This window comes from Leuresthes tenuis, unplaced genomic scaffold (assembly GCF_036924035.1).
Source record: "Leuresthes tenuis unplaced genomic scaffold, fLeuTen1.0.hap1 SCAF_23, whole genome shotgun sequence".
In the NCBI taxonomy this organism is placed as follows: Eukaryota; Metazoa; Chordata; class Actinopteri; order Atheriniformes; family Atherinopsidae; genus Leuresthes; species Leuresthes tenuis.
The window spans coordinates 6006634-6033527 of NW_027325377.1; the positions used below are offsets into that span (position 1 = coordinate 6006634).

Consider the following 26894-nt stretch of genomic DNA (forward strand, 5'->3'; position numbering starts at 1 on the left):
AACTTATTCCCCAGGTTACAGAACAGAGGCGAAATCTTCCGGCTGCACTGCCCCCTGGTGGTCAATTGGAGGGGGGCTTCACAGCAGTAGATTGTTCATTTTCTGCTACACAAATTGCAAGAATGTCTCAGAAGACTTGTTGGTTTTAATCCTACCTTCACAGGGGTTTGCTGACCTGTTTTTTAGCACAGACATGTTATTATAAAGTTTTGTTACTGTGCGTTGAAACGATTTGATACTGTGAAAAAATATCACCACACGGTCTGTTTATGTTTATTGGCCATTCTGAATCTTTCAATCATACAACTGGCAGCAGATTGAGTTTGCCTAGAGATGCGTAGGGTCACATTTTCATTTTTCACCTGAGTATTTCTAACTATTTCCAACATGTTTGCTCAAAACTTGAACCTACAAATTCTTCTGGTGCATTAAAAAAAAAAAAAACTAAATATCCACGAGAACCCAAATGACTGATTCCACTGTTCTGGCTTTCTGGTGAGACCATATTTCAGAAATGTTTGGGTGTGTACGAGCTGTATAATTTCAAAGGGCGAGACAAATTACACTTTTAATGTTCAAAACTGTTGTAATAACACCGACTGGCTCTATTCTCACAGGGTCCCATATGCAAAATGTCAAGATCCTCATATCAGAGCAGATCAATGGAATTCAACCATAACTTTTATTGTTTAGATCTTCGTCTTCAAGGAAAAAAGGCCCATTCTTATTAGATGAAAGCGCTACTAGAATGGGCTGGGCAGAATAACTAAAACCACCTGTTTCATCCCTCTCCAACAGTCAAGTTTCCTTTTGAATTTAGCGCAAATTTGACACAATTTCCAACAAAAATGATCCACAGTAAATTCAAAGTAGCATTGAGCATTATGAATAAACTTTAACATCAGCGCAAAAGCAAGAGCTGTAAACCCACCTTGTGGCTCAGAGTTGTTAACACATCCTCTTTCCCAAAAAAGCCCATGTTTAGGATGCATTGGTCGCGAGTCTTTCAGGCACCCTCTCTGACAAACAGAGCGCATTAGGAAGCAGCTCATTTATTTCACTACTTTCTGGATACTTTGCACAGTCCATGTACACACATTGACATTTCTTACACATTCAGGAAGGTGGTGGGGTCACTTTTCACCCGAGCACCCCAAAACCCCCCTCCCCTCGGGACTTTATATGATACTCTTACTGCTGATTGGGCATCCCACTTTGGATCCAACCAGGGCCCTGATTACAATCACAGTCATCAGATTCCAGTCCCTCATTGGGCTACAGAAATTAATAAAGGCAATGCACTTTCACTTAACTAGGCTCTCATCTGAAATATTATATAATATATATAAAAAAAGTACATTGACCATTTTCAATTAACAAGCTATGCAATCAGGATGCCACAGTAGAGAAAATGTACCAGTGGACACCCCTGGGAGAGGCTCTCCCCTACATGAGCTGACATTGTTCACTGAGCGTTTTATCTTTAGGATCAATCATCCAACCTGCTCAAGTTACGCTCTGCTCTTTACAGTAGGTTCTCAAGTCACATGATCTATGCAAAATAAAGGGCTCTTGCATTACAATTTCTGATTGGGTCATTCTTTTCTAACAAAATATGAAAATCTATAGAAAAAAAAGGAAAAAAAAATCTTCATTCAATAAAAGGTAGATATCAAAAAAAGAAAAACGCTGGCTCTCCGTCAACTTTCAGCTTGGAGGCCAAATTCCAGCAGGAGGAAATTGCACTTGAGCAGCAGAATGGGTCTGTAAGGGCATCGTCCCCCCAGCAGCAGGGCGGCAGTTCATTTCTTGCGGGCGTGCTTGTATTTGTCCACGTAGGCCTTCACCAGGTTGGCGACTTTACTGGAGTTCACCTCGCCACTCTTGCTGTGACACACCTGAGGGAGACGGAGAAAATGTTTACAGCGACTGTTAGCTGCCATCGAATAAAAACGCCTTCCAAAAGACAACCACCAACATGTGGCGTTGCTCAAACCGTCAGACCTTGGAGTAAAATGACTCACCTTGGCTTGTGCTGGATTGTATTAAAGGGTGTTTATCTTCCTAAACCCAAAGTCGAAATAAACTCGTAAACCAAGACTAATTCAAACCGTTTGTGTCCATAAATTCTACCTCAAGAACATCTTTCAGCTTCCAGCATTCAACCTTGAAACTACTGCCACTGTATGAAGGGGTATGTGGCACGCTACAATCAAAAGCTTGATAGGCACAGCAAAAGGGCCGTGGCTTAGTGGGTGTGTACCTTCTCTACTGCTTTGCGAACAATCTCCTTGTACTCTTCCTTTGTGATTTCCTTCTTTTGGTAAAATGGTTTGATGGCTGTCTTCACCTCATTTATCGCTTTTTCTTGGATCTGTTGCTTCTAGAACAGGAAAAGGAAATTAGACGACTTCAAGAAAGCACTCTCAAAGGCGGTTTCAAATGGGGTGACCACGAGACTGCGTGTCACCTTTTCTTTTTTGGAGCTGTCAGCTTGAGCCTTGTTATGATGGCCGGGCTGAGTTGTAGAGGATGGCAGCACCTGGCTGGATGCCGGCTGGGTCGCTGCTGCAACACCTGCTTTGGTTGGCGTAGGAAGGAGGGCGGGTTTCCCGTAGCCCACCACAGTGCTCGACATCTAGTGCAACACAGAGAAAGACTTTGAGGACTGTAGAAACAGCTGCTTGAGAAGTTTTAGGTATCGACATTTTTAAATGTGACACACGTCATCTGAAAGTTATTGCCATCATATTTTCAGCAGCAGTCCTACCTACATCTTAGTGTACTGTACCTGTGTTGTGTGGCCGTCAGGCTGAGCTGCTGTCTGGTTGCCTGCCTGCATGGGTGGAGGTGGCGGGGGAGGGGGTGGGAGGCCCTGTGCGCCGACAGCAGGCACCTGAAGCAGTGGCACGGCGGGGTGGAGGTGCATGGGGACCTGAGGAGGCATGGCATAGGGAGCCGCGGGCTGTAAGGTGACCGGCAGGGACCCTTGCAGGCTCTGAATGGGGTAATGATGGTGAAGAACGTTGAGCTGAGGAGGAATCACGTTCATCACAGGTACTGGCGCGTTACCCGGAACTGCCTGGGGCGGAGGATCGCTTTTCAGTGGATCTGGGAACAAAGAAGCGCAAAGTTAGAAACCTGTCGGGGTTGGAGGCCTAAACAAATACAGTGAACTCATTTCTTCTAGCTGTAGCAGAATGTGATGCCAAAACTAAAGACTTAAGAGGATGAACCTGATGCTGCTGCTGGCTGCTGCTCCTCCTCCTGCCGGTTCCAGTTGCCTGGTCCGCCCCTCTCCCTCTTGGAGTAATAGTCCTGCACGTCTGCAGGTAGCGTCCTCCTGACAGCCCAGCTGGATGCTGAGGACCAGCCTGACCGATCGATCATAGAGTCTCCCGGGTCACACTCTTTCTTCCGGCCGCCCCCCCGATTTTCATTGAAGCGGCTGTATGCGTCATTCCCTGAACTGTTGCCTGTACCTGAGAAGTTGTTTCTGGGCTGCCAACGGTCTGACATTTCTTCCTGTTGGCTGTAGAAACTACGGTTTGCGCCACCCCGCCCTCCACCTCGGCCCCGCTCAAACCCTCCACGGCCCCCCCGGCTGCGTGACTCCCCTGCGTTTCCGCCACTCTTGTGCTGGTCTTCCCAACGTGAGCTGTCCCGGTTCCTGCTCTCAGCTTCACTTCGAGTCTTTTCTGTGACCCAGTCAGGATTATCCGACCAACCCTGGTGATCAGGAGAACTTTCTGGGGGCACACCATTTTCAGAGCGACCAGCGCCTCCGTGATACTTCCGTCCCTCATTTCCAGATCCACCACCAGACCCAGTCCTCCAACCATCTCTACGCTCCTTCCTCGGGGGAGACTGATCTCTGGAAACTGGCCGTTCAGGGCTGGGCGCTCGCCTGTAGGACCTTGTTCTGGATCGAGACCTAGACCGAGACCTAGATCTTGACCTAGAGCGACTCCTGGATCGTCGCCTCCTCCTCTCGCGACTGCGGTCCCTCCGTGAAGACCCTCTGTCACCTTCTCGATCCCTGTCTCTTTCTCTACTGCGAGCTCGTGAAAAGCGACCCGAGGGCTGGCTGCTGTCTCGTTCTCTTGACCGTGAGCGCCTGGATGGCTCTCTCTTGGAGTCCCTCTGAGGTGACCAGGTGGAGGTCGGGGAGTGGAAGCGAGAGCGCCGCTGCTTACCATTCTTCCTCTCTTGGCTGCTTTCTCTCTCCCGTTGGTCTTTGGATCCGTCATCCTTGGGGTCTTGAGTTTCCGAAGCAGTAGCAGTAGTTTCTACAGCAGCTGAGGAAGCATTCTCAGCCGGAAGTTTTATAAAGGAATTGCTCCCGTGCTCGCTAATGGGCGAACTGCAGTCCATGGGGACAACGTTTGTGTCATCTTTGGACGCGCCGTCATCTTTCAATGCATCTTCGTCCTTGGATATCGCATCGTCCTTTGTTGCTGCATCATCTTTGGCTCCATCGTCGGAGCTGTCAACTCTTGAACACTCTTCCGATTCAGGTATTTTTACATCAGTGTCCTCAGAAGCTTTGGCTATATTTTCCTCAGATTCTCCAGCAGAGGAGGAACCGGGTTGTTCCAAGTTGTCCCATGATTCAGCCTCGACCTCCTTTAACGGCTCTTCGTTGCTGGCTTCTTCTGATGCTGCACAAAGCTCCATGTTATCATCCAGCTCAGACTCTTTGTCACAAAGAGAAGACAACAAATCTTCCTGCAAAGAGTTCTGAGTATCAGAGGGGGACGGTGAAATCCTTTTCTCAGACTCCTTTTCTGCAGAGGAAACTGGGCTCGCTGGTTCTTCTTCTCCTCTTTTGCTCTGGACGCTCTCTGAGCACGAGACAGGGCTGTTCGGAGTGGAGTCTGACGGAAGGGAGAGGTCATCGTTGCCTTCATCGGCTTTCTCGTCTTGCTGCTGTTCATCAGTTTGTTCCTGAGTTTCATCACTGCCCTGCCCCACCATGTTCGGAGATCCTGCACCGCTTTGCTCATCACTAGAGTTGAACTCACTTTGCTCTTCTTTGAGGCAACCGTCAGCATCACACTGCTGCTGTTCTGAGTCGTCCACATCCTGCTCTTGTTTAGTTTTATCATCCTGATCTTCCTTCCCGCTGTTGTCACCTCCGTCACTCTCTTCCTCCTCCTCACTCGCTGCTGGGCTGCTAACATCAGGAGAGGGCTTTTTCCTGGCTGCAGCTTTCCGTTTGCCACTGGCCTTCCGGTTTGTTACCCGTTTCCCCTTTCTCTTGGCTGGCACCTGAGAAGTCTTGTCCAGGTTGGCGGATTGGCTGGTGGATGAGTCGGACTCTGACAAACTGGACTGCGGTGGTGATGTATGGTCAGATGCAGGAGTCTCTTCTTGGGTTTTACTGTTACGTCCAGACCTTCTGGTTGGTAGAGACTCTTTGGTAGGAGCTTTGGACGTAGAAGATCTCCCGACTCGCTTCTCTCCTCCTTTGGGACATGTGACAGCGCAGACGACACCCTGAAATACTACAGGAAAGAAAAAAAAATGGCTGTGAATGCATCCAAAGTTCTTAAAAAATATTAAAGCTTTCACACACATAACACCAATGTGACACTTTATGTAACAAGGCTGTTGTCAAGGTTACTCGACAGCACGCCAGTGTTGCACAATCCCAGATGTGACAAATGAAACTGAGCTGTTGTATAAACTCTAACATGGGTCAACATGCTGTTGAGCAGATTCTGTGACTTTAGTATGAAGGAGTGCCATTTTAGAAAGGCTCTGAAAAAGGCCAACAGTAACATCACTGGCGCCTGTCTGAAAGGTTCAGAGCATTTCAACAGGAAGCTCTGGAAACGGTAGCTCAAAAAAAAAAAAAAAAAAAGCTGGGTGCAGCTCCTGTCGTCCGGGGCAGCCACATGGACCAATGGGATCGTCATCGCTTGTGATTTGACAATGTGATGGAGGAAACCATGAGGAGCATAATCGGACAAAAAGATGAAAGATGTCGGAAGTTTGGGACCATTTCAAACGAACGAAAAGGAAAATGCTGTACAGTGTGTATGTTGTAAAACCAAACCGTCTGAAAAATGGCATGAAGCCAGTGCATCTCAGCAGAAAGCCCACAGCTAACACATCCAGTCCACCGAGCGGAACACGCGGAAGGTCATGCTTCACATTAGCATCTTAATGCAGATAAATCAGTTGGATAAAACTCTCAAACATCTCAAATGAGTTGAGTAATCGATACAATAAAAGTGAAAATATTCCATTATCTAAATAACTGTTTGCTGCAGCCAGAGTGAAAACTAGATTATGACTAAGTTCTACCAAACCAAGTCGGCAAATTACACGGAAAGGTTTAAACATTCTCAAATTCAAATGAAAGTTACATTTTGTACTAATGTTGAGATCTGTTTTGGTGTTAACTGTGCCAGATGTGACTCACCAAAATGGCTCGGGCTAAACGGTGAGCTGGAGGTAAAGGGAGATGAAACGACTCCAAATGGAAACGGGTTGTTGTTCCAACTAGTTCCATGAAGATGCTGCCTGTAAAAAGCAACAAATATGGTTGTGTTCTTTCCATTTACAGATTATTATCACTTTACTATTGCAGTTACAGACAACACAACTCCTGTTTGGGTGCATATTTTCTGTTTCCATACTGAAAAATGCAACATTTAGTTCTGTCCCTTGGAAAGCAAATGATCATAACCGCTGCCAACGAAATATTACAGCTCCTGTGTTCCAAGCTCACAAAAAACATACAGCGGAGGTCTGCTGGAATTTTCTTACCTCGAGGTTCCGTCAGCAGGGATGGGAGCGGCAGGGGAGAGCCAAGGACAACGTTGTGCCTGCGGTTTGCACTGCTCAAATCCAGTGTCATATGGTACCTCCTCTGCCAACCAAACAGGATCTGCACTGCAGGACGGAGAAGAGGAGGAAACTATTAAGCACCTTAAAGGTGGGAAAACAGAACCACCCCGTCTGTAAAAGTAATGTGAAGTCTAAACAAATGACACCTTTGTGCTTCTGCAGATTTACTTTGCTTAATTTGATGCCCATATTTGGCATGTTCACCTGGTAAACCACTTACATGTCCTGTGTTGACGTTGTTAATGAGACACAGGGAGGTGGTGACCATGTGCAGCACTTTGTTCCCCTCACCTGGAAAAACACAATTAACACCAGTGAGATCAAACTGTGACATACAGACCCCCCCCCCATAAAATGTCCCATTAAAAATACAGTTTCTGCTCATCACCACTAGATGGCAGACATGTATCATCTGAATTTTACTCTCAAAAAGGTATCTTCCCATTCAAAATGTTTGAGTAAATTAATGACTAAGTGAATGAAAGAAAACGGCGTATCGGTGGCAGCCATTAGCTCATGTAGCTATCTGGAAGCCTTTATATTCAAGGGTGAGATTTTGAGAAAATGATTTCTGGACACTGACAATAAATGAAATGAAGAGATATGACACCAGTTCTTAGCCACTCAAACACTGAATCCAAAAATGTGAATCTGATTGAGTGCCATTTTCCTGATTCTTACCGATATGCCTTTGACATGAAAACATGAAAGAATCAGGATTTAGAACAGTTTTGTTCACAGTTGTTTACACGAGTTCAGAAAAGGATTTTTCCCTTTATCTCCAATCATTGAAGCTACAGCTTTTTGGTATCTTGTCAAAGTGCTTAAAACCAACACTGAAACATTCATGTGAGAAAGAGTCGAAGGAAAGGATGGAAAAGCGCACCTTTTTTCTGCTAACTGAAGAGGGGTCCTCGTCGTTACCTGGAAAAGACATTGACAAGACGGTCAGATGCTGCTGACATACTGTGAGGAGGATGTGCAGAAATCAGGAGTTAGATGGGTTCAGACGTACATTTCCTAACAAGTCCTTTTGTTTTAATGTCCGCCGTCCTCTCCGTTTTCTGCCGCCTCAGCCTTCTTGAAGGTTTACTTCTGAAAAAAAACAAAAACAAATTAACCTGAATCGCTCAAGTTCACAGTCAATGAGCTGGGATTCTGACGACACTCTGCAGACGCTCACTTGAGACTCGCTTTGTCTTCAGGGTTCCTACAGCAGCAGCTCTCGGCTTCGGCTCGAGTTGGTCGTATCCTCACAGGAATCTTAAACAGTAACACAAAATCGTACTTAGTTTTAACTCAAACATTTACAATATTTCGTCCAAAACAACAATTAGTTCGTTGCTTGACGGCTGACCAAGTTTGGGTACTAACTCTCAGCCGAAGGCCAACTGCAATGTGAAGGTGAATACACACAGACAGACAGAGGGTGAGGGGAGTGCACCAGCAGGACACAACTCGCTTCATTTATGACAAAAAAAGAAAACTCACCTGCACAAGGCTGAGGTTTCTGTCCCATCTGTAAACGTTACTGAAGGGTCTTCTGTCTACAGGGCAGGAGGGCGACATCTGCAACTTAAAAGTAAAGCAAACAAGCAAAACCTCATTAATATTTATTGGCTTATCTATTTGCATATTTATTTGCACAAAGTTGTGAGTAACGGCCTGAAAATGACCTCATTTCTAAACCTGAACTGAACGCAGTTCTATTTTGTGGGAAAAACTAAGTTGTGAAAATAATGGAGTGCCACTGAGCATCACCTCTGCCCACGTGAGGAGGCATCTGAGGCAGAAAACGTGGCAGCAGCTGTCAGGCATGGCGAGCTCGGCTCCAGCCAGGACGCCCAGGCAGATGGGACACCTCTCCGCCTCCTCAGCATCCGACCCATCAGGGGGGCCCTGGCCACCTAAACACACGGAAGAGAACCCACGCACACTTTCTGTTAGAACATCTATTATTAGTATCTGAAAAGTTGGCAACAGCAACAATTCACTTAAACATTGTTCATGAAAGAAAAAAAGAAAGAATAAATATAATCTCACCACTTCCAGCTCCAGTCATGTCTAGACTCAGGCTGTCCTGATCACCACTACAACAGAGAGTGACAACAAGAAACCTGTTTATTCAAAGTCAAATAAAAGCCAATGTTAAACCAGTTTGAGGCTGTGTTGGTTCCCAGGAAGGCTTGTGGGAGGTGCTGTTCACAGATTTGCTACCAGACAGTTTCAGATCTAATGGGGCTATGTGAGATGTCTTTGTTTAATCTCATTTTCTGCTCAGCTCGGTAGCACAAACTAATAAAACAACCAACAATCTGCTATTTCGTTCAACTAAAGACTAAACTAAGGCCCACAGTCTATGGTCATATGACCCGACCCATTAATGACTGACACTGAGATTGGGCTTTCAAACAGATATATTAGAATAGAAAAGCAATCCTATTTGTCTGAAAACACTCAACAATTATTTCGGTAATAGAGTATTCTATCGATTATTCCATTGATTAACCGAGGAATCAGATAGGAAATACTTTTGCAATGACTCTTTAAAAGAGAAAGACAGGTTTCTGAACATGAAACATTCATTGTTATTATTTCTTCAGAAAATGCAACAAGTTTAAATATTGAACCGCATGCCGAAATAAATAAGTGAAGCAGCAGATTTGATAGGTTTTCTTTAAAAGAGGGGGATAGATCTGGTGACATTTCAACTGAAAATAGACACGAATTGCCCAAAACAATAAACACGGGTTCATTTTTTCGAGAAAAAAACCCCTCAGGGTTGTAAATTCAAACGTGGCTATCCCAGCCTGCCCAACCTTGAGCTAACTTATGTTCTCTACCAGCGTCCTTCTCAGCTAACAAGCCTACGGATTTACAATGCTAATGTGAAATGTTGCCTTGATTGTTCCACTCAGTGGACTCTATTCGGTTTTACAATGGACACTATTTCCCTTTTCTTTTATTTCAAATGTCCCCGAACTTTAGACATTTTTGGTCTTTTCCCCCCCAACTTTGCTACTCCTCGTTTTCTCTGGTTTCCTCCATCGCGCCATCAAATCAAATTTGCTCCAAACGCAGAACATCAGTAATAACCTCCTAAGTGAAACCCCTGAGCAGAACATGTTCAAATTAAATGACGCATCGAAGCAAATCATTTGAATTAAGGATTTTTGCAATCGAGTTCTTCAAAATACTCATGGAATCATTTCAGCCCCAATTATAAATAGACCTCTAGATATGTCAGTAACTGCATTTTCTTCCAACTTACAGGTTAGTCTTCTTCATAAACTATGGATAAAACATAGGGATGCACTGAATATTTGGTAACCGAATATATTCGGCCGAATATTGTAAAAAAAAAAAAAAAAAAAAAAAAAAGCCATTCAGTGGAATGAGTGAAAAACAAGGCCATATATATATACAGTATATTTTAACATTATAGCAAGGCCGAAAAGACTATTAGCCGCACGTTTTGGTCCATATAGCCTGAGTGTATGAGGTTACCACAAGCACACACCTATTTGGATTTACCTGAGCCGTCTGTTTGCATTATTAGCCGACTGTGACTAAGTAGACTTGTGCCAAAAGGACAATAATTCATTTGCAGTGGGTTTATCCACTTCTATGAACTTTAGTTTTTTTTGGGAATGCACTTCTAATGCAGGTTTTGTTTGAAGGCCTACACAGTAGATATTTTTTGACTTAGTTATATAGTGCTAATATAAATGTAAAACTACTGGAAGATTCAAATGTCAGAATATTAAATAAACATTTACTTTATTTGAAAATCATAAAAATGTATTTCATTTATGCAATATTCAAAAATAAATAAATAATGAAAAACTTAACAACCACATTCGGTATTCGGCCAAGCGTTTGATTTTTAGTCGTCTTCGGCCACAAATTTTCAATTTGGTGCATCCCTAATTAAAAAAAGTTTAGTTTGATACAACTCAGTTTTACTGGGTTTATTCCCACAATCATGGTCAAACTACAAAGTGAGAGGAACATTTAAAACCCAATTTTAACAGGTTTTTGGGACCGTAAACCCTACAACATGACAACAATAGACTGATTAGTCCACAAGTCATGGACATGGCCTGTAAATGGTAGATATTCAACACAAAGTAGCCCAAATAGCTAGAAGACAGCTAATGGCACAGTTGTAAATATGGAAAAATAAGTTAACATTAATGTGTGTTTTCACTGGGTCAATTGGACAACTGTGCAATTCTTTTCATTTGCTTAAACACAGAATTTAGTTGTAAGTTGGCAGTCGTTAATGCCCAGTAGAATGACCACTGTTCAACTATTTCCCTTAATCTGCGACTCGCGGTAAAGCAAGAATAATTTTAGTCAGTGCAATGGAGGAAAAGCTTGTGGATGGTGCCATATGTAATGGTGGTTACTTTTTTGAAGAACTAAGTCACCAATTGGCAACAATGACGAGTTATAAGTGCGGCTCAGCTTGTTGCTGACAAACGCAGGGAAAAGCGGGTGCAGAGATGTGCCACCAGGACAAATACACACAGGCAGAATTAAATTACATCAGTATTAATGGTCTGATTTCATGTGTTGTCTTAAAAAATACCAGTGTAAGTTAAAATGTTGGTATACCACTGACGCTGCCCCTCTGTTTCACAGGGAAAAGATGCTACTTTTGTGAAGCAAAGAGTAATGGTCACTGCAATACCATAGTTGAGCAACTGGATGACCATTATTCCTTGATCTCCATTAGACACAGGCAACCTTATTCTCGTAAACAGGAGGAAAGGGCAAAGGGGGAGGGGAATGGGTCAAAGTAACACACACTTGAATGGTAGGACCCAAGTTTTCTCAGCAGGAGATTGCCCAGAGCGTTACACTACCCAACGAGGCCACAGGGCATTCTGGTGACCAGAGGTCAACAGACGGTGAATTTTGAAAGAATAAATCTTCATTATATCATATAAAGTCAGTGGCTTTTCTGTTATGTTATTAACTGATGTTCTGTCATGATCAAGTTACTGCTGTTTAATTGTTAAGCACAACAGGCTTTTGATGCCTTTAAAATCTAAAGATTATTCAGGTAAAAAGTGACTCGGAAGTCACTCCACCAATTATCATAGTTTGTAAACCATCTATAGCACCTATTTAATGTTCGATCAACTACAATGTTTTGCAGTTCCTGCAGTGTGGAGGCAAAAAAAAAAAGGGATCAGATTGAAGAGTAAGGAAAAAGTTCCCACAAAACAACACAAAAAAAGTTTAGGTCTTCCATGTTAATAACTGAAGTTTAAAAACGCAATATGAGATCAGCAAGGTCCACTCGTGTACTGCACACAGGGCTGTTTGTGCTTAGTGGGATAGTTACTTCTGTCTCGTGCTTGGTGTTCTTGAAATTACACATACTATATTCTAAATAGAGGAATTGTCTCTTCAAGCAAGGTTCTGTCAAAACTCAGTTGGTACCCTGACCTGGTTATCTAACTAGGTGACTTTCTAATTTAATTTATTCCCCAACATTAATCAATAATGCAGATTTATGATTTGACAGGTCTCAGAAAATATAAACTAGACTACTCTTTAGCTTTAAGCTGTAGTGATAATCTATGGTCAATGTAAAAGTGAAAGTGATGCAACGGACGATATCTGTGATCAGGTGAAGTCAGAAAAACCTTTGCCGTTTTCAGGATTCAATGTCCAGACCTCAATGTTATTTACACTCTGATTAATGGTGAACAACAACCCCAGCAGGCCATCAAGCCTCTCTAACTGGATGACACGAAACCGAAAACCTTCGCCTTCTATGTTAGTTAATGCAGAACCAGTTCCGGGCTTTAATTATCACATCTGATCCAAGTTTAACTTCTGCAACATACTGGCCGCAGTCTAAGGCTTTGATTCAAACATTACTTACAGTTCAAAATAAACTAACACAACACAGGCCACTTGTGAGTTTTGTTTTATAGCTGTCATTCCAACTTTGTTATTCAGAGGACTTAGTCGTTTGTCAATACCGGCTAGCTAGCGAGCGTACAACCCCCAACCAAACATTAGCTGAACATTTAGACTTAATCCAAATGCTAAATTCTGTTAAATACAATTAGAAATACTGAGACAAAGCGGTTAAGTGGGCAAGCGGACAGAAACGAAAGAGTATTGCTGTTTTTGCAAGCACGGCCTGTGTACTAGAGACACTAAACCAGCACCGACTTGAACAACCAATGCCAACACGACGGTGGCAACACGGTTGTTATTCGTTAGCCGGGCATCTGCAGCTAGCTAAAAACACAGCTACAGAAGAGCTAGCTTTCTGTTATTAGCACAGCAGCAACAACGATTGAGTAGTGTTTATTATTAGCCACCAAGACTACAGTGAAGGTCATAGGTTAGCTAGCTAGATGGCAGCAGGCGAACTTAGCTAAAAGCTAACAAGCTGCTTTGAACAACAGCACCTGCTTACGTCCCTTCTAGCTTCTTAGCAGCTAGCTCTAGTTAGCTAGCATAAAGTGTCGTTACTCACCTTTGAATTCAGCTGCGGCTGGTTTCCACGAACTAAACGGTTTTTAGCATCCAATATCCTGCAAAGTATTGCTGACAAATCGCACTATCTGGGAAATGTTTTCACCTAAAAATGAAGCGTAGCTTTCAGAAAGTCTCAGCCACATGTCTTGCGGTCTGGCTGCTAGGTTGCCCATCTGGCGCCACCTATTGACACCACTGGGCATTACAGAGCAGAGTTGATTTATCCATCTGGTTGTATTTACAAATGTAGAAATAAAGCAACAGGTAGAAGATAAGGAAACTAAAATATTTGAAGTCACACGTACATATCTGAGATTTTATACTCTTAATTTTGAAAAAGATTTGGTTAAAGAAATACAAAACTATGTATTTGAAAGGTTGAAATAAAGAAAAAATGCTACATTTTTAATGTTTTTATACTTTCCAAATACTAACTAACATCTGATGAATTACAGTTTGAATAAAGGGACTGAACACTGGTGATTTCTGCAGCGAAAGTCCAATATCCCAGTTGCAATCAGAGACACCTCGACACCAGGTGTGAGATCAAGTCTATCCGGTCAGATGAAAACAACACTGTAAGAGATGTAAGTGTTGCAAACAATCTCATCCGCAAGACTTTAAAAGACATTTTAAAGGGCGTTGGCTTTAATCAGTTCCTCACCTGTTTAAAATGTGTTCTGCAGTGGGGGGAAACGATGAAGGAAAGTTCCACTTTGTCACCTCAGTCAGACTGCCATACAGGTTCAAAACTCTGGTCTTGAAAGTTCTCAAAAATGATCTTCTGTTATATCAGTGGCAAAAATAGAATCAATAAACAAGTCCAAGAAAACCGTCTGTAGTCTATTATGATCTGATATCCAAAACTATCCGCGTATACTTCCATTCATTGTTTTTTTTAAACTGTGACCTCATCCCAGGTGTACATATCTTTCCGTTCCTTCCCTACTCTTCTGAGTTTGCATCCTTCAGGGTTGCCCACTCTCCCGTCCTCATATCTCGTATCTATGGCCCTCAAGGTTGCGCTCTTCCCTCCTTCTGCGTTTCTGAGGTTACCTACAGGTCATGTATGCAATACACACAGTTAGTGCGAGTAGCAAAACTTCAACAGAGGTATAAATAAATACAACTGTCTCTAGGGCTGTTGTTTTTTCTCTGCAAGCCTCGATAAGAAACATGAATGGCCAGAATATGAACTGTACCCACAACTCTACAGTTTAATTTTGAATCTACTGAGCTATTTTATTTCACCATAGTTTTATATGGTAAAACTAGACACCACAGGCATGTATTATTTATAATGGAATGTAAGATTAGAATCTGGGAGCCTTATTGGTGTCTCTCAGCTATTTACATATTTATTACATTTAATAAGAAACTTTAAACGCATTCAAATTACATTTCACTAATCAGTATAATCTCTTTCAACTCAGAGTTTGTTTTCCCTTTGAAAATGAGTCAAATACAACATTTATCAGGACAGCTCCCCTCAGCTCCACAGCCTGCCAATTTAGACTTGTTTCTGACTCACATCTCTGATCATTGAGGAATACCAGAAGTATTTTTCCTCATGAAATGTCTTCATATTGAGGGGAATCTGCCTGCAGACTTGACGTGTCTCAGCATCACTGATTTGAGTAGGTCAGTTTCTTTGGTTAGAAAGTGTTTCCCATTTATTCATTTGCTGAAAGACTGTAACCTTTAAGATTTTTTTTAAAGCAGTGCATGAGATGCAATGCACACTAACACATGACATACTCAGTTCAACTTTAAGTGCCATGTTAAAAATATGCGTAAAGTAGTTTAGGCAAATCTGAACTGGATAAACTAGGATGATCAGACATTGCTGAATGTTTGACTGCGCCTTCGTGAATCTGTCACACTTGTCATATGGTTCAGCCGTCTGGTCCCAGTTGACAATGAGATCTACTGAGTGTCTTTGCAAACTGGCTGTGAAAATTTTGAACAAAAACAGCTTAAATTTCATCTCTGCCACATTTTTTGAGCAGATATAAAATTTTAAGTTTAAATTTTGTTGATTTTGATTCCATAAAGTTAGTTTTTTGAATATTTAAACGGCCTTGCACCCCCAGCCATTTGGAAGTGCAGAAATAAATCGCAAAGCTGCAGCAGATCCACCAGAGGAGCTTCATGTAGCGACTGTAAAACCTTATTTTGTAAGACATCTTTTGCCCAGACGTCCGTGAAAGAAGTAAAACTGTGGAACTCGCTTCCTGACCATCTGAAGTCCGCTTCGACCTTTACTACTTTAAAAGAGACGCCAAATACTGGTTGATTCAGCAACAAATCTGTACTCATATTTAAATTCAAATATGAAAAATGAAAAATCAAACTCATTACAAGTTCAGTTTTTCATTCTGGATATCCCGTTGTAATCATGCATTCGAGCAGTTTAAGGAATTTGTTTTGTAGCCGTATTTGGTTCACATTTTCTATCTTAGTCTTATGATTCTGTAAAAGCCCTTCAAGTGTTGCAAATTAGCATGTTTTCAGCTTATCTATGTACACTGTATCAGTCCGTATCAAACCAGACCCATTAAACCAGAAATATTTAAATAAAGATGATTTTTTTTTCTCAAATGCCTGAATACTTATCAATAATCACACAGCATACTTCAGTCTTTTCATATATCCCTTTCACATAACGTAGGGCACAATAGGCACATTCGGACAGAGAGTTATAAAAACACAGTTCTAAGAACTGTCCAACTCGAATTTAGTCATAAGAACTGCCCTTCCCCAGGGGAACTGTTTGAGTAAATATTTCAGACAAGGGGCGTAGCTACCAGCCACCAAACACCTACGTCATATGTGTTCCTATGGAACCCAGAAAAGACCCTGCCTCGGAGAAGGAGCTAAAATGGTTACAGGAACTGAGGGCCGTGGTCCCGAGTTCTGAATGCGCGAAAAAAACGGCCTTGTTCCTGAAAAGGTTATAGGAACTGCAAAAGGTTCCTACAGTGGGAATGCGCCTATTGTATGGCATGTGTGAATTACCAAAAAGAGGAACAGTGGCGGCTTAACAAGGTCGTTTGTCCGATCAAAGCCAGACTTTTAAAATGCATGTGAACACGTTAGTGTTACTCAAATGATTCCATATTAAGACAAAAGTTTGGAGCTGGAGCTTTCTATTACAAAATAGCATCTTTAAGGCCTAATGTCTGCTTACATATGCATTCATTTTAAAATGGACCATCAGAGGGAGTGAATCTCGTTGATGGCACTGTTAGGAGATATGGTTAAAAAAAAAAGAATGACATTGTATTTCATGAGCGAAGTTGATGCTTTTTGAATGGGATTCTATGGGGCCCATACAGTAGATGCTTCTGTTTCGAAACACGCCATTTCAGTGTTTGCAGCTTTGAGTCTGCTCTGATTGGTCACCTGACCAGTAAGAAATGGTGACCAAAGTTGCCAAACTAACAACCAGAGCTGTTTTCACATATAAACAGCAGCGATTTTCAGGAAAATCTTGGAGTTCACATGTTGTACTTTGCACTGCAAGAAAATTGTAAGAAGCAACAACTCTTACCAGCAACCAGACACTCCAGAGAGTTAGCTCTTCGTGGTATTCTTGTGGACATTTTTTTAGGGCACTTGGTGGTAAATTCCAGCAGGAAGACCGTGGCAAAGTCTGGCGGGATTTGCAATCTTAGATGCCACCACTCTGGAACACACTCAATAAAACAACACAGCTTGGGAAGCTAATATGCTGATGAGTTTCAGGACAAATATGCCAAGTACAAGAAGAAAAGCCAAGTTTATTAGTGTATTAGTTGTGTCTACTACTTCTAGCCACTTATTTCGAGCTTTTATCGCCTACATTTGGCTTTGACCAGCGCTTAAAACTGATGATATCACCTATTTGTAGTAACTTCTAGCTATTAATCTAGAAATTTATCTCTAAGACTTTGTGCCATACTGGACTGCGAACCCACGGAAATAGAGCTTTCAGTGTTGCACTTTTCTCCCTGCTAATTTTCAGCATTTCATCCCTGGACAACTTTTAAAAACCTCTCCAAACATCGCCTGTTAATCAAAGTTTATAATCTAACATAGTTCTGCTTCCCCACCAGGCTTTTATCAGCTTATTGTGTGCGTCTGTCTCGTTTTTATCTAATCAAGTCCTTCATGTATTCATTTGACATTTACCAGCTCTTTGTGTTGTTTTCATCAAATCTAGTCCTTTGTGTCTTTAGGTCAAGTAAAAAAAAAAATAGCATCGGTGCCAATTTAGATGCTGAACTTAGATGCTTGGGGGTTTTTTTATGCTTCATAATATTATCAGACAGCATGGCATGATTTTGCATTGCTATGCTCATGACATTCAAACATATTTGTCCATGAAGCCATGAAACCAGTCAGTTGGTTTGACTAGAAGCATGTCTTCAAGACATAAAGGCCTGGTTAAAATTGAATTTTTTTCCAAATGAATTCAGACTAAACTGCAATTATTGTCATTGGATGTGATGATGTCATACCTTATAATTAGGAAGTCCAAGTACCTCTCTAAAAATCCTCCAGCTGATGCAAAAATCGAACAGAAACAGTTCTGACAGGAGAAATCCTATTTCTCTGATTTTAGCTTCCCTCTTAGTAAAAACCAGGATAAAACTTGAAAGAAAACATCTAATGACCAAAGTAATCTGTATCTTAAATATTGCATCGTTCTGTTTCTCTCAGTAAACCTGCTCTCAGGCTGCAGATTTATGCGCGGTTCCTAGTTTCTAAAGGTTTAATGGCAGGCAGAGCCTTCAGTTATCAGGCCCCTCTCTGTGGAACCAGCTGCCAGTTTACGTCTGGGAAGCAGACACCTTCTCTACCTTTAAGATTAGGCTTAAAACTTTCCTTTTTGATAAAGCATATAGTTAGGGATGGCTAAGGTGACCCTGAAACATCCCAGTTATGCTGCTATAGGCCTAGACCGCCTGGGGACCTCCTGTGGTGCACCTTTCACCCCTCTGCTCTCTTTACTCTCCATGTTCATGTAACATTATTGTCATTAACTTGTGGTTCACTTTCTCAGCAGGTATCCCTGGTCTGGTGTTACGGTGCTCGTTATTCCCTCTTTCCTGTCCTCTCGACCACCAGATGTTGAGGTAAATGGCCGCCCTTCCTGGTTCCGCCAGAGTTTTCTTCCTGTTAAAATGAAGTTTTTCTTTCCACCGTCACCTGGTGTATGCGCAGGAGATAGAACTGAATGGAGATGTTTAAATTGGTATTGTATGAATCCAATATGGAATTTAATGATTGGATTAGGACCATAATGCAATGAACGGGATTGCAATTGGCCTGAATCGGAATGCATCTTTCAAATTTCTCGAGATGGCCATTTGTTGTGATTTGAAGCCAGACAAAAATAAAATAAAAGCAAGAAACGAGTAAACCCAAAGCAAAATGTTCAGTGTTTTATTTAAAAACTATAAACAGTCACCAAAGTAAATAAAGCCAATCTCTAACAGACTGTTAGGTCTATGTATAGTCACACATCCTACTGACACCGCAGAAATGAAGATGGTTGGGTCGCCCCGGTCAGATGCTAATACGACAGGCAGTCAAATGTTACACAACACACGGTAGAGAGGACAGTCTGAGGACGTGAGCCGGAATGTGGCATGGTATTAAGAATGAAAAAATAGTACAATAAAACTCCACACTATATTAAGATAGAAAAAAGTAGTGAAGAAAATATCATACCTGCACGTAAAGCAAAGAACACAGGTTAACCTGTATAAAAACTCCATGTATTTAAACCAATTTACAAATACAAAAAAATTTTGGTACGCACACTGTGCACGTACAATGACAAAACGCTTACAGTGGATACATGTTCCTTGTGTGTGTGCACGCGTGTTGAGAGGGAGGGCGTGAGGGTAGAGGAAGGGAAGAGAATACCTTCAATATTTTTTTTTTCTTCTACAAAATGACATGAGATATATTATTCCATACTCTTTCAGCCAGCAAAATGAGTTCTACAAGGTATTATAATACAAAAAATGTCACAGTTCCACAAAAAACTGTTTTTTTTCTCCCCCTCCCTAAGCTTTACAGCATCAGTACCTTTGCAGAATTATTTACAAGTTTTAAGTACATTCATCCACTGCTGAGTATAGAATCACATTGGATACAAGTGACCAGGGATCATTAAAAAAAACAAAAAAAAACCAAAAACGTACTACTTTATTAAATCCTGCCAACGTAATGCTTCTATCACTCCACAGAGCAAGTTCTCCAGTGGCTGCATCGGCATGAAAGGATCTTCTTTATATATATATATATACACACACGACATATTTACAGGATTCTTTTTTTATTAATTGTAATGGTATTCATTTCAATAATAAATAAGTGAAAATATATTGACTCAAGTAAGAAAACCAAGCTACCGAGTTTCTAAAGACAAAAAAAAAAAAAAAATCTCTGCGCCAGTTGCCTGCCGAGTCCTCCTGCACCCAACACATGGGACGCCTTCAGTAGCCCCGCCCCCAACCTACCCCACCCACCCATACTCTTTAAGTCGCCCACAGCTCACACATATTTCCGTTTACAGGATGATTAAGAAAAAAAATGTACATCTATAGATGTATCAAAAGAAACCTTAAACAAAATGTGCTCATGTTTGGGGTTTCGTTGGTGGAGTCCCCGGGGAAGCAGTCTCAAAGAGCTCCCCCTGGTGGGCAGCTGGTGGAAGACCCCCTAGGCAGTTTATTTATTTTTTATTTCCTTTTTCTTGTTGTATGTGAATGGAGAGCGCGGTGGTTTGAAAACAGGTTGGCGAAGAAGTAGGTGAGGGATGAAAGGGAGACTGGTGGGAGGGGGTGGCGGGTGCAGCAGGAGGACGGTCTTCGTCCTGGTTCCAGACCTCTGCTCACACCCCCTCCCTTCGTGGACCTGCTACGGCTCAGCGGTGGCCTGCTCCTCTCGTCACAGGAGAGGGACTGGGGCGGTAGGTGTTGTCCTTTTGGCGTTAAGCCTGAAGCGAGCGTGTTAGTTCATAAAGGCATTTGGCGAGCGTGGTGGAAACCTCCATGTTGCTTAGTGCGAGCACAGAGAGGTGCGTCTCATGCCTCTTTACCAACCTGAGAGTTGAAGAAACAAGAAAAATCAGCAAAATCTTCAAGCAAACATCTGGCAGTGACCAAAACAAGTGCATCGCCAACACATACTGGCTTCATGTGAGCAGAATTAATTACATTTTGTTTGTTTTGTTCATTCTTAAACTTCAAATCAGAACAAGTTGGTCAAGTACGTAAAATGCAGGAGTTTTAGTTGAAATTCTGGGTCACGCTACGGTGTCGGGTTGGGTTGAGTTAGGTTAGGTTAGGTTAGGTTAGGTTAGGTTAGGTTAGGTTGCTGTCGTCACGGTGTCTTTCATTTCAAAGTTTTCAGTCCAGTAGCCGTGCCCTCATCTTCCTCAGCCATGCCCCTGGAATGCGTGCAGACTGACTTTGCATTGCTTAGTTGGAAAATAGAGAGACATCTGTGGAAAACAGGTGCGCAGAATGCGCAGATTCAACAAAGCATTGTAACTGCATATTCTGTTTCTAAGTGCACCTAAAAAAATTGAAGTTTAAGATCCATCTGATCTTATACGAGCGCTTTAGGCGCGCTCCGCTTGCTTCATTCTAAACATTCTAAACGTGTGCAGTAACTGTTTCTACTTGGGTCGTGGCTACACACAGATGGACCTGCTTACACACTCGTTCTTGCGCTTTAGCTTCTCCAAACATGCCGTTTGTGCAGCACATGGCAGGATGTGCACAACTGGTCCACAGAACACCATCGGGCCCAGTGTGCCAGCTGTTCTGACATCATTTCTTTCCTACAAATTAAAAAGGTTCCTTCTTGCCTCAACTTCTTCTGATTTGGGATCTTATTCAACCATCTTCAATCAGTCTTAACACACAACCAAATCCCCAACTGTGGACTCCAAATCCTTTCGGCTCAGCAGGATACTTACATGCGACCACAGTCAGAGTGCTTGGCGATGTTCTTTAACGTTAAGGCAGCAGTTAGTCGTATGTGTTTGGTCACTGGTCCCTCTTTCTCATCCTAAAGGAAGAAACAGATAAGAGTTGCGGTTTTCTTGGTGTTTTAGTTAAGGAGACACTGACTTTTGCCATGGCTGTTCTACACAGCCTGATGACCAGTTTTTTTTACCAAATTCCTTTCCTTCACAGTATTTCAGTCAGTCCTGAGCTGAGTGTGAACCACGAGGTGACGGAATACAAGGGGCATTTATGCCATGAGCAGCTAACGTCCACCTCAGCCAACCAAGAGCTTAAGAAGGCCCACAACAGAGCGTGTGAGCTTGACAGAAATGCAGAAAGAAATGGTGGTAAGGGTCAACCTGGCTCTACTCACAGTGAAGTCCCTGAAGACCAGGTTTCGGGAGCCTCTGCGCAGGGCCATGAGAGCTGCACTCGGATGATTGACGATTGCTTTCGGTGCTCGTTGTGCCGGAGTGCTGCCTGCCACTGGTGGGGTCCTTCACAAGACATCAAGCATACACGTCACTGCATAGATCTAAGTTGGTATCAGTTGAACGATTGATTGAGGAAGGTGTACATACTGGGAAGAAGTCTGATTGGGACTTTGTGCCTGCTGCTCCTCTATTTTGAGCGCAGCCAGCAAAGCCTCTCGAGAACAGTGCTTATCCTGGCAAAGCAGAGCGGAAACAATTGAGAATAATCCTACACAGGATTTTGTTATCACTTCGTCTCATGGCAATAAATCTGGCATAACAAGAACAAATAGGCATTAAGAGACCCTGCTGAGACACAGGAGGGACTTTACCTGCAAATGTGTGATGAAGGACAGTCTCTGTCGGGGAAAAGGTTCACATCCCTCCCACAGACAATGGCCTCCATACACATCTTTTCCACCGTGTTGCGTTGCTGCGTGGTAAAACACTTGAGAGGGCGTTTCAAACCACCTAGAAGACAAGAGTGAATAATAATCAGAGGAAGCTCAACAAGGACTCATCTAGAGTTCGTTAACAGTGGGAGAGTGTGTTTGGATGTTCCGCACCGTTTACAGGACTGCCACAGACACTTGAAGTTCTGCCCCGCTTTCCTGCTGGGCTCCGGCGGCGCTGTGAGGGTCTGCTGTGCTGGGAGGTGTGGGCTGTGGTTGCCTGCCGGTGCAGGCTGGGAGACAGGGGGCGGGGACGGGGTAACAGTAGGCTGCAGAGAGAAGTTTATATGAGCAGATGGAGACACAAAGAGATAAACCTTTAAAAGTCAGGTCTTCTGTACACATGCTACATCTGAAGAATGGCAGGACAGCAGCCTCGTTTACGAGGAAGAAAGCAATATTAGAATCAAGTTGTTGGCTGAGATGTAACTAAGACCAGTCTGGCGGCAGAAGTTGTTCTCTCAGCTGCTTTGCTGTAGGAGGTGGGTATCGGCGAGGGCCACATGGTCTTAACTGGCCTCACCTTCTTAACCTCCAAACATTTATGTTGGAAAATTACACATGCTTTTATATTTCTTGCTCCTACAATCAGGCTTTTTGTACTAAACTAAATTTGAAGGTTTTCTGCAGCAGACAAAGAATCAGAAATGGTTTTACACTCCACTGCAACTCATCCTGGGAGTCATTGAACACACTCTGGACAGAACTCTGACGATTAAATCCAGATCCATAACAACTGCATCCAAAGCTTGAGAGGCACTTTATCTGTTTGATGATTTCGCTACAGCCCATGTCAATCAACCACCACTTAGAACCGCTGTCACTGAACAAATCAAAGACACGGCAAACAGCTGTGATGTGTTCGGTCTTACCATGACCATCGTAAACCTCTGTTCTTCTATTTTTAACAGACTAAATGTGTAAAACATCATATGCAAGCTACATTTTTCTAAATTGTTTCTGCCATAGCACTAAACTGCTGTATTAACATCTTATCGGCACAATCGGAGCGCTCCTCTTCACTCAACCACTGAACCTCATGGTGCGCCGTCCTCTCTGCCAACTTTAAATCAACAGACGGAAAGGCGAAATACAAACACAGGGAATGCTCGACCAATCAAATGTTGAGGGCTGCAAGCCCCGATCCGATGAGTTCTGAGTAATCCCAGAAGTACCGCTGCTCTACCTGGGCCGTTTAATAAGTCTTTCCCCTTGTTCCTGCAGTTTCTACCAGCTGTCAACAGGACGAAGCCTTTCGGGGGTAATGTTCTCCCCGTGATGCCGTCTCATGTTACTTCACACACAGACTGGCAGTGTTCCTCGCTGCTGAAGGTTTAACAGTTAATGACAATATGTAAACAGAGTGGGAGGGACCGAATGGAGACGAAGACAACTGAAGTCACAGCATGTTGAATTCTGGGTAATAGCTTAAACACCAACGAATACACTTCATCTTGAGCACGAATGAATCCAGTTAATACAAACGTCCGTCTCAAATTGGTGGGTTGGAGTCCTTTAAATGTGTCAGACAGGACCAGAACATTTACATCGTTCAGAAAACAAACAATGTCACATGACTTTCAGATGAACATTCTCTGTTATTCACTTCCTGTGTCTGTGAGGAACAGTCAAAACATATTTTGTGGTAGACCAGACAGCGTCTCTCTACCAGAAGACAGTGGATGAATGTGGCTCACAGACAGACTGACCCCACAGTGACTCACCGTTGTGCCAGCTGCCTGTGTGGGCGAGCAGTTCCTCTGCTGAGTGGCGTTCTCTATTGCTACTTTGGCTACTGTGCTTGGGTCTGTTCCTGCTGGCACCGCCACCATTGTGGAGCTGCTGCCGGCGTTATTGGGGTCGCTGATGGTGATGATCCGCACTCCCACTTTACTGGGGATCCCCGAACATGCTTGTGTGCTGCGGTCCTCGTTTTCGGCCGGCCTCTTCAGGCCTCGAGCCTCTGAGGCCACTCCGTTTGCAGGAGCGGCAGCAGGGCTCTGGGAGGTAACAGTGGAAGGGAACAAGGAGTTGGGGAGCAGTTGCTGTCTTAGCACCGGTGCGGCGTGGCCTGGCCCCAAAGGTCCGTTGGTTAATTCCGAGGACGGCCTTTGGCCTACGGCCTGGGGTCCATTGGCCAGGCGCTCAGCCTGCTGGGCTTTGGCAGTGTCCTGCTGAGGAGGAGGAGGACTGGGGAGACACTGATCTGAGCTGTGACTCTTCTCAGCAGGGCCCACCTCCCCATTCCCAAAGTACTGTTTGGAAGCAATATGATTTGGAATGTTTTTGTTAAAATTGCCACCACTCTCCCCCCGATCAAAGTCACACACCCCATTGACAAGAGTCTTTTTGGGGTCCATGCTGCTCTCAATAGGGGGATTCAGGCCTGGGGAGAGAGCCTGCTTCCCATTAGCAGGATGACTCTCCACAGCAGGGCCGTTGAGTGCTCCCTGGCTGTTCCCTGAGTGGTATGGAGGTAGACTAGACTCCATGCACTTCCGACCGTTTAGCAGCTTGGCCCCTGCCCCGACGTCACCATTACTGGTTTTACCATTGGAGGAGTCTCCTTCTGCCATGGAGGAGTTCTCCATCACCTCTATCTTCCTTTCGTGGATATGCAGTCCTGTGGCATCCTTGGCCTCCTCCTCCTTTTGACAAATGATCTTGTCTCCTCTGAGGGGACCTGGCAGTGGTGGTGGAGGTGGTGGACCTGCTGGGACGTGGTGGGGGACTGTTCCGGTAGGGAATGGCGGAGGGGGAACGCCCGGAGCAACAGCAGCGACGGCAGCAGTAGAGGCGGTGAAGCCAGTGTTGGGGACCACGGTGAATGTGACTTGTCCAGCCCCTGTGGGACCCTGAATGATGGCAGTTCCCCCTGGACTACTCGTGGAAATGAGCTGGCCTGGCAAGAGCTGAACCGTCTGGAGGGCCGGAGCTCCTGCAGCAGGAAGCTGGCTGGGGACCAGCTGTACGTTGAGCTGCTGAGGCTGAGGAGGAGGATTCTGGGCACTGTAACCTGCCTGGTAGATGACCTGTTGACTTGGGGCTATCGTATTGTTGGGAGGGGGCACCTGTGGAGCAGGCAGGATTAACTTTCCTCCAGGCGTAGAAGGCCCTCGCTTTGGAAGCAGTAGCTGTTTGATCAAGCTGGACTCAGTGGAGGTAGGCTGAGAGGGAGGAGTTTGGGAAATGATTTGGAGAGGCGGCGATTGCTGCTGCTGCTGCTGTTGATGCCGTTTTGTGGACAGTGCATGGCTGACAGTTTGACTGGGCTGGACCTGGGTATTAGAGTGAGAAGCAGGAGGTGGGCAGGGACTGGAAGCAGCTCCAGGCTGCCCTGCTATCTGGATAGTCTGGGTACCGGGAATGGTGGAAGGGTTGGCAAGAACGATCTGGTGTATGGCAGGGGTGTAGGATGTGTTCTGCTGGGGATTAGGACCGACTATGACGACACTCTGCGCCTGCTGCTGGTTGGGAGGAGCTATTGTGGCTACTGGCCCACCTGACTGGGTGGGAGCTGGTTTGGGGGCAATATTCTGAAATGTGACACGTGACCCCTGGGATGCAGGCGCTCCTGCGACACCCAAAGGCTGACCACTCCCAACCTGGATGGAAGAGGAGGGTGCTGATGCTGCTGCAGCACACTGAGGGTCTACCTGGGCAGCTCCAGCCTGAGATCCAGACACATGAAGGGTTTGCTGGGTGATTGGGGGACACACTCCTTGCACCCTGGCGGTGAGGATGTGGCCTTGTGGTACCGGCTGAAATAGCGTGACAGGCGGCCCCGTGGGGAGCATGGGGGAGTGTTGCTTCAGTTGCTGGGAAGCGGGGTTCTGAGGGCTGTGGTTCTGGGCGGTAGGAGCAGATGCTGGAATCTGGACCACTGGAGCGGGTCGGACCTGCTGCTGTGCTGCCAGAGGATTTGGTGATAACTGAGGAGGGACCGGATGACGGGGAACAGTCGGGTGGATTCCGTGGGGAAGCTCCTTTGAGGTCGAGGCCATGGGTGTGCTGGCGACAACGGTGCTGAGGGCGGGCACCGGGCCCCGGACAAACTGTGGTCCAAGACTGAGCTGTCCAGAAGGCAACCCTGGGGACACAGTAACACAAAAGTGCAGTTTAGGAGCAAGATGCAACTTAAAGCGTACTTATAAAGAAGCCGTTTAATCCTCATAGTTTGTTGAGGTTTAATTTTTTTTACATTCATCAGCTCATTGACGAGGGAACATTAAGAGATAACAAGCAGCCAATAAGTTGGACCCACATCATACAAGCTGGATGCGAACTTCAAGGGGAAAGCAGAGGATTTACAACAACTGCAACTTGCTTTTTCCGCTTTACAAGTGCTTCTTGATATAAATTTCTCCAACAAATTCTGGTATTTTCTATATTGGAAACTAAACGGACACAGGTTATTTTTGTTAAATTACACTCTTCATCCCCTTAAACAACGCTGGTGGGTCATATTTTGTGAGTTTGGTCCTTTTCCTCCCGCTCAGTCAGAGCTGTGACTGAATGGGAGGAATGTTCATGTGACTCTCGGTCTGTGGACTTCAGCAAAAAGTGTCGAGATTTCTTTCTGTTGCACC

General features: G+C 44.1%; 2 protein-coding genes across 5 annotated transcripts in view; both read right to left on the reverse strand.

Moving 5' to 3' along the window:
* Positions 1 to 261: 261 nt before the first annotated feature.
* scaf11 (SR-related CTD-associated factor 11) lies at positions 262 to 13546 on the reverse strand. 4 transcript variants are annotated; one of them, XM_072377825.1, is made up of 15 exons: positions 13367 to 13546; positions 8902 to 8948; positions 8620 to 8765; positions 8350 to 8427; positions 8042 to 8121; positions 7874 to 7953; positions 7745 to 7782; positions 7079 to 7149; positions 6778 to 6903; positions 6431 to 6531; positions 3237 to 5507; positions 2792 to 3111; positions 2471 to 2638; positions 2264 to 2383; positions 262 to 1898 (listed from the first exon to the last, which is right to left on the reverse strand). In XM_072377825.1, the coding sequence occupies exons 2-15, from the start codon at positions 8918 to 8920 to the stop codon at positions 1803 to 1805; spliced, it is 3714 nt and encodes a 1237-aa protein (XP_072233926.1). In that variant the 5' UTR covers positions 8921 to 8948; positions 13367 to 13546; the 3' UTR covers positions 262 to 1802. The 4 variants fall into 4 exon arrangements, with proteins under 4 accessions (XP_072233926.1, XP_072233925.1, XP_072233927.1 ...); XM_072377824.1 differs by having other exon boundaries at positions 7874 to 7950; positions 8350 to 8433; XM_072377826.1 differs by having other exon boundaries at positions 2264 to 2374; positions 8350 to 8433.
* A 5238-nt stretch (positions 13547 to 18784) lies between these two features.
* The window catches only part of arid2 (AT-rich interactive domain 2), a 30867-nt gene continuing 22757 nt past the window's right edge, over positions 18785 to 26894 (reverse strand). Inside the window, exons 15-21 of the mRNA XM_072377822.1 lie at positions 24030 to 26395; positions 22420 to 22574; positions 22186 to 22324; positions 21962 to 22047; positions 21754 to 21877; positions 21350 to 21441; positions 18785 to 20468 (exon numbers count right to left, since the gene is read on the reverse strand). Of these exons, the coding sequence (XP_072233923.1) occupies positions 20357 to 20468; positions 21350 to 21441; positions 21754 to 21877; positions 21962 to 22047; positions 22186 to 22324; positions 22420 to 22574; positions 24030 to 26395 (3074 nt within the window). The 3' untranslated portion in view covers positions 18785 to 20356. The remainder of the gene's footprint in view (positions 20469 to 21349; positions 21442 to 21753; positions 21878 to 21961; positions 22048 to 22185; positions 22325 to 22419; positions 22575 to 24029; positions 26396 to 26894) is intronic.